This window comes from Tiliqua scincoides, chromosome 4 (genome assembly GCF_035046505.1).
Source record: "Tiliqua scincoides isolate rTilSci1 chromosome 4, rTilSci1.hap2, whole genome shotgun sequence".
Lineage (NCBI taxonomy): Eukaryota > Metazoa > Chordata > Lepidosauria > Squamata > Scincidae > Tiliqua > Tiliqua scincoides.
Window position 1 is genome coordinate 131862195 of NC_089824.1, and position 7802 is coordinate 131869996.

The following is a 7802-nucleotide window of genomic DNA, read 5'->3' on the forward strand; positions in this document are numbered from 1 at the left end:
GCTAGTTCATGTAAAGACAATCCTGAGCTAGTAGACCAACAGTCTGCCTCAGCATAAGGCAGCTTCACATATTTCTATATTTAAGAATGTGGACCTTTAATTGTCCATTATGGCTTTTACAAGTACTCAGTGTTCCTGAAGTTACCACCACACAACAAAAAATTTATGCAGTGAGATGTCACTATGCAACAAACTGATGACGAGAATATTTTTTCCCCTACATTAACTTCTGTTCTTTAAACATGGAAATATATTATGAGGAATTTTTAATGTGGAAAAATATATTCTTCTGTACAGAATTTTCAAGAAACACAAGTGTATTAATACATGTTATTTTATATTAACACATAAAAAGTTCTATATTCAATCAGATGCACATTGTAGAATACAAAGAGTCAGTGAAATGTTAACACATTAATGTATATTTTTAAAGCAAATAGTGTACATATAAAAACAAATTAATACAAAGTGAAAAACCATTTAATGTACTTACTAAATGGTGGCTTTTTGGTTATTTTTACCTATTTCACCATACCTTAGACTTACATTCTTCATTTCATCTACACCAAGCAATAAAATTAGCTATCAACAGCAAGGGAGAAAGGCTAGCTTATGAGTAACTAGGTATGGCAGCACCACTTGCATATTTTTTTTTTAAACTGAAGGGCAATAGCTAGTTTTTATACATTTAGCCCACTCAATAACTGGATGCAAAAGCCTTTTAAATTTTTTTTTTTAATAGTAAAGCTCAGTAATGCATCTTTTCTGCACAAATAAGCTTTCAACTGACAAAACCATTAGCAGATGAACATACATCAACACAAGGGCCAATTTTGCCAGTATGCAGACTATTCAGGAGTAAAGTATTTCATTGCACAGTCTAGGGAAAAAACTGAATACAGACACTTAGAGTAATGCTTTAAGCTTTGGTTTATTCTTTAAATTAAAAGTTGGTGTATTTCATACCCTGCAAGTCTTAATAAATCATTTATTCTGAAAGAAGCGGCACCTTTCATTCATTGCTCCACCAAGCCTAAGTGGCTCCTTTCATTGCTGCATGAATCCCAAGTTGCTTTCCAGAAGCAACAAAACAGTTCCATGTGTAGAATTAGGATACAGGGCTTTCTGAGTGCACCTCTTAGCTGCTTCTATATTTTGAATGCATTTAAATACTCTTGAGAAAAACGTAATGCATTTAAAAAACTCAACTTCATTATTTCTTCACAGCTTTTTTAAATCCCATATTTTAAAAATTCTGTACATGTATATATAAAAATAAGTCCAATATGGCACAAAGTTGAAATCTCTAGGAAAAAGTCCCTCTTGAAGAACAGTATAATGCCAGAAAAGTTTTCTTGCCCTATACAAAGTGAGCTTCCCTGTGTTCCAGTTCTTGCATCCGCTTTGGCCTTAATCTCTGATAAGTGGGCTTCAAGTCTGTAGGGGAAAGGGCTTCAGAACTGACGTTTTGTTGCTTTGCATGCTGGCAAGAGGGACTCAAGGGACTTGTCACTAGTCTTGGAGTCTCATCTAGGAAACTTGCTGCACAGGGTTTTGTGATGGAACTCTCACCATTTTGTTTGACGTTATTGTTGATGGGTGGTTTATAAAATGTCCCTGGTGGTGGTTGCAAAGTTCTTGGTGTTCTGAAAGCAGCAAGGAGATTCAAGTCTGTGGTGTGTCCTTCTACTGTTGTTCGTCCAGCCCTGACAGATACTGTATATGGCTTATTGGGAAGTATGGCATTTATGGAATTGCTAGCAAGATTGGTAGGCGTAGGTAAGGCACATGTGTTGACAGACTCTTGTGTTCGGTTTTCCTGAGATATATTGGTCACAATCATTGCTGTCCTTGCAGTCATATCATATTGCTTATACTGCTTGTCCCAGCTTTTTTTCAGAGTCTGTGTGTCATAACAAGAAAGCCTACAGCCTGCATTAACAGCTGGAAGCAACTGTGTTTCAGAAACCTCTTCAATAACAGGACTTTTGCCAAGTTTATCTGGACTTAGCCCTACATTTCGGGAATTTCTTTCATTCAACACACAGGGAGGAAGGATCTGACCTAGAGGTAAACTCACAGGACGAACAACTGGTTTTGTCCTTTGTGCACGTAGCTGAACTTTGGTTATTTGACGATTAGGTCTTAATAAGTGACTGACTTTAACACCATCCTCAATTTGAGGGAGAGATTGTTCTTTGTCTTGATCCGAAACTGGAGCCACAGCATTGCCTAGAAAAGAACACAGGTTGGTTTGACATTTATTGGTCACCAGTAAGCATGAGCTTTGAGTAATATTAGTTAGACAGCAAGGTGATCTCTAAATACTAGCTAAAGGAAGCAAAGTATGCTTAGAAGGCTATGCTTCCCAGAGGGCTGCCAGGCTGCTTTATTTTCAACGATGACACTAAACCTTTCCAGTACCACATCCATTCTAGGCCATCTGAACAGCATTAACATCAAATGTGAACTGAAATTCACCTTTCATCAGGATGCTCAGAGTAAAATTATTTTGCAGAACATGGTATACAACACCACAGTCATTCACAGGTGTATATAAATATCACTAGAGATGGTAAAACTATTAATTTCTTATCCAGTTAACAGTGAATTTACAAATGTTAGGTGCTGGCAGATGAATCAAATCAAGTCCTAGGTTCAATCCTTGGCATCTTTAAGCAGGGCTGGGAGAAAGATTCCTGCCTGAAAGCTGGAAAGCCACTGACAGTCTGCATAGACAGTGCAGAACCAGATGAATCACTGGTTTGACTCAATATAATGCAGCTTCCTGTGTTCCTAATCCAGTCTATCCAATCCAAGTCATACCAACTCCTTGATTTGTATTATTTTATTCTTTGCTATAGAAAGAATTAGTATGCTTTCAGATGAAATATTGTGTGTGTTTTTTTTGGCTTTTTTTAATGTCCTTACAGCTGCAGAACAGAAAGTATTTCCATTCATCCTCATGGTGACTATCACTGGACCCAAAACAGACCAGAGACATAAAGAACTGGCATAGCTCAAGAGAATGTCACATCCCATTGTAGCACTAAATTACATATCAACCATTATGGAAGCTGCAATCTAAATAGTCTTAGATACCAATAAAAGATCATCCTCTAGGGCTTGGACAATTCCCTCATAAGAACAGCCCCACTGGATCAGGCCATAGGCCCATCTAGTCCAGCTTCCTGTATCTCACAGCAGCCCACCAAATGCCCCAGGGAGCACACCAGATAACAAGGGACCTCATTCTGGTACCCTTCCTTGCATCTGGCATTCTGACATAGCCTATTTCTAAAATCAGGAGGTTACACATACACATAATGGCTTGTAACCCATAATGGATTTTTCCTCCAGAAACTTGTCCCCTTTTAAATGCATCCAGGCCAGACGCCATCACCACATCCTGTGGCAAGGAGTTCCACAGATCAACCACACGCCGAGTAAAGAAATATTTTCTTTTGTCTGCCCTAACTCTCCCAACACTCAATTTTAGTGGATGTCCCCTGGTTCTGGTGTTATGTGAGAGTGTAAAGACCATTTCTCTATCCACTCTGTTCATCCCCTGCATAATTTTGTATGCCTCAATCATGTCCCTCCTCAGGCGCCTCTTTTCTAGGCTGAAGAGGCCCAAACGCCGTAGGCTTTCCTCATAAGGAAGGTGCCCCAGCCTAGTAATCATCTTAGTCACTCTCTTTTGCACCTTTTCCATCTCCACTATGTCTTTTTTGAGATGTGGCGACCAGAACTGGACACAATACTCCAGGTGTGGCCTTACCATTGATTTGTACAACGGCATTATAATATTAGCCGTTTTGTTCTCAATACCTTTTCTAATGATCCCAAGCATAGAATTGGCCTTCTTTATTGCCGCCGCACATTGAGTTGACACTTTCATCGACCTGTCCACCACCACCCCAAGATCTCTCTCCGGATCTGTCACACACATCTCAGAACCCATCAGCCTATATGTAAAGTTTTGATTTTTTGCCCCAATGTGCATGACTTTACATGACATTGAAGCGCATCTGCCATTTTGCTGCCCATTCTGCCAGTCTGGAGAGATCCTTCTGGAGCTCCTCACAATCATGTCTGGTCTTCACTCGGAAAAGTTTGGTGTTGTCTGCAAACTTAGCCACCTCACTGCTCACCCCTGTCTCCAGGTCATTTATGAAGAGGTTGAAAAGCAGGACAGATCCTTGGTCCCAGGACAGATCCTTGGGGCACACCGCTTTTCACCTCTCTCCATTGTGAAAATTGCCCACTGAGACCTACTCTCTGTTTCCTGGTCTTCAACCAGTTCTCAATCCATGAGAGGACCTGTCCTCTAATTCCCTGACTGTGGAGTTTTTCTAGTAACCTTTGGTGAGGAACCATGTTGAATACCTTCTTAAAGTCCAGACATATAATGTCTACGGGTTCTCCCGCATTCACATGCCTGTTGACCTTTTCAAAGAATTCTATAAGGTTTGTGAGGCAAGACTTACCCTTACAGAAGCCATGCTGACTCTCCCTCAGCAAGGCCTGTTCGTCTATGTGCTTTGAGATCCTATCTTTGATGAGGCATTCCACCATCTTACCCAGTACGGATGTTAGGCTGACCGGCCTATAGTTTCCCAGGTCCCCCCCCCCCCTTCCCTTTTTAAAGATCAGCGTGACATTTGCTATTCTCCAAACTTCTGGCACCGTGGCCGTTTCGAGGGACAAGTTGCATATCTTAGTCAAGAGATCTGCAACTTCATTCTTCAATTCCTTAATAACTCTTGGGTGGATGCCATCAGGGCCTGGTGACTTATTGATCTTTAATTTATCAATGAGGTCTGAAACATCTTCTCTTTTAACCTCTATCTGACTTAACTCCTCGGTCAGGAGGGGCCGTTCGGGCAGCAGTATCTGCCCGAGGTCTTCTGCCGTGAAGACAGATGCAAAGAACTCATTTAATTTCTCTGCCATCTCTAAGTCTCCTTTTATCTCCCCTTTCCCTCCCTCACCATCCAAAGGGCCAACCGCTTCTCTGGCGTGTTTCTTGCTTCTAACATATTTGAAGCAGCTTTTATTATTCCCCTTAATGTTGCTGGCCATGCGTTCCTCATAGTCTCGCTTGGCCTCCCGTATCACCTTCTACATTTCTTTTGCCACAGTTTATGTTCCTTTTTATTCTTCTCATTAGGGCAAGACTTCCATTTATGGAAGGAAGCTTCCTTGCCCTTTTCAGCCTCTCTAACTTGGCTTGTTAGGCATGCGGGCACCCTCCTGGATTTATAGTGGAGCCCTTCTTTCTTTGTGGTATACACCTCTGCTGGGCCTCTATTACTGTAGTTTTAAGGAGCCTCCATGCACTCTGGAGAGATTGGACTCTTTTTACCTTCCCTTTCAACCTCCTTCTAACCGGCCTCCTCATTTGAGGGAAGTCCGTCCATCGGAAGTCAAGGGTTTTTGTGAGAACCCTTGTGAGAACCCTCCAGTCTCATCAGCATGAACAATGACCCAGTTATTAGAAGATAGCTTCGGAAGAATCAAAACAATGTCTGACAATGTAAAGGGGCTTCTGTCTTGCCTTCTTTAAGAACGCAAGTCTCCCTGGCCATAGTTGGAACAATGTTCATTGCTCAAAGCAGTTATTGTGGCGTTCTCTGCCATTCTCTTTCAAATGGATGAAATTTTAATGGGATAAAAAATGGGCTGTGTCAGATGCAAGGGAGGGCACCAGGATGCAGGTCTCCTGTTATCTAGTGTGCTCCCTGGGGCATTTGGTGGGCTGCTGTGAGATACAGGAAGCTGGACTAGATGGGCCTATGGCCTGATCCAGTGGGGCTGTTATGTTCTTATCAAGCTATGCCTGTTCATACACAAAATTTCGTTATATTTCTAAGCGATTTACCGTAACAAATGGGGGGAAGGCAATACTCAACAAATTTCAGTAGGTGTATTCATTGTATACAAGCTTTGGAGGCGACATTCTTGAAAACATCGATCAGATTTATATATATTAAAAATTATCTACAACTTTCAATTACTTGAAACAAACTCTTTCACTAAAATAAGGAGTTTCAGATACTGGACTTACACAGGATGAGCACAGGTCACCCCTTGCCAGTTTACTGTCTGTTGACTGGTTGCTCACCCCCCAATCTGACAGAGCTGGCAGAAGCAGCAGCCACCACCTTCTCTTACTCTCCATACATCTGGGAAATGAATGCAAAAACAGCAGATAACAGACATCATTCCTGACAACCCTAGTCTACTCTCCATACACTGTTCTTTTCTTACAAGGACACGTGAAGAAGGAGCTGGCAACCCGTCCCCATCACCCCCCAAAAAAAACAGGCAGGAAGGCGATACACCACCTCATCCTCTACAAACAGGATCAACTGTACATATTCTGTAATTAAGGAAACTCACCTGATTCTTTTGCAGGGGGAATGTGATTTTCCAGAACTGAGGCAGACAAGGGCTCTGAGGGAGAATTTTTCCTGACAACACTTTGATTAGTTCCAAACTGCAAGCTGCATTCTAGGAAAGCAAAAAGTCAACAATGTAATGGTGCAGATCTCAACAAGGAAACTTATGAAGTAATTCTAGGCCAGAGGCGTTCTGACACTGCTTTATGGATTCCACAGACAATGTCAATCATTCCCATGAACTGAATATTAGTATAAGAACTTGTGCCTCATTTGTTCATCCATCAACTGTGACTTGCAGACAAATACACACCAACACTAACCTGTCACTAACACATCAGAACTCCTGTGTCTTTCTTTGCTACCATCTGGTTCTTCAAGTGATGCAACCGTTTCTGAATCTTTGCTATCATTTTGGACTAACTGGATGCTCTGTCAAAAGCCAGATTAGAGTGAAAATGAAAATTGGGATGAGAAAAAATGCCAGAATGCAATTATGATTGACTATAATGTGGTCAATTAAAAAACTGCAGTTCCACAACAGATACTCACTTCCTTTATCGCATGTGGTACTTTCTTCTGCTGTTGTGATTCCTTATCTTCTACTGATAAAAGTGTTTTAGTACAAGGATTTTCTTCTGAACGAGATGCAGTCGATAGAGGCTGAAATGAGATGTCAAAAATCTTCTCATAATAGGTTATGAGGAGCTCCACCACCCTGGCTTGATACGGATAGTCTACGAGCGAAGAGAGAGAGACTGTAGCATCTGTCTGACGGGGCCTGATCAAAGTTGGGCCAAATATAATGCCAAGATTGCTGGCAGACATTTTATTTTCATCAGACTGTTCTGTAACCCTGTATAAACAACAAAAGGCAGAATTATTAATAATTATATACCCCTTTTCAATGAAAACATTCACAAGGTGGTTGCTCAACAACTATTGTTACAGAGGGAACACCTAAAAGCAAACATTATTACCACCTACAAGCGAACATCACACCTCTATTTTGATCTTAGAATAAGTGATAACATGCTCAGTGTAAGCAGAGAGGCCAGAGCTTTCAACACCAGCTAAAACAGAAAACTAATAGTGTTCACTACAAGAAATTTCAGCCCAACTTGCTTAAAAATAACACACTTGAGCATGTATGTAGGCTGACCTGAATTCCCTTACCTGAGTAGATGACCAATAAGAAACTGGAGAGTGTTATAATTTGGTGCAGGCAGCAATTTGAGTAGATCTTTGATTTTGAGAATGATTCTATTCAGTTCAATACATACTGACTGCCTTTTTTTTGATCTGGGACTCATCTGTTTTGCATCCAGTTCCTCATTAATATTCTGGCTTTCTTTCGCAAGTCCAATGAATTCAGTATAAAGCCGAAACAAAATCAAA

General features: G+C 41.0%; 1 protein-coding gene across 2 annotated transcripts in view; it reads right to left on the reverse strand.

Annotated features, from left to right (window-relative positions):
- Positions 1–362: 362 nt before the first annotated feature.
- The window catches only part of ARHGAP29 (Rho GTPase activating protein 29), a 68855-nt gene continuing 61415 nt past the window's right edge, over positions 363–7802 (reverse strand). For both annotated transcript variants that reach the window (XM_066623648.1, XM_066623649.1), the window contains exons 20-24: positions 7581–7802; positions 6957–7260; positions 6728–6836; positions 6406–6516; positions 363–2232 (exon numbers count right to left, since the gene is read on the reverse strand). The exon at positions 7581–7802 is cut by the window's right edge and continues 11 nt beyond it. In XM_066623648.1, coding sequence (XP_066479745.1) covers positions 1361–2232; positions 6406–6516; positions 6728–6836; positions 6957–7260; positions 7581–7802 — 1618 coding nt within the window. In that variant the 3' untranslated portion in view covers positions 363–1360. The remainder of the gene's footprint in view (positions 2233–6405; positions 6517–6727; positions 6837–6956; positions 7261–7580) is intronic.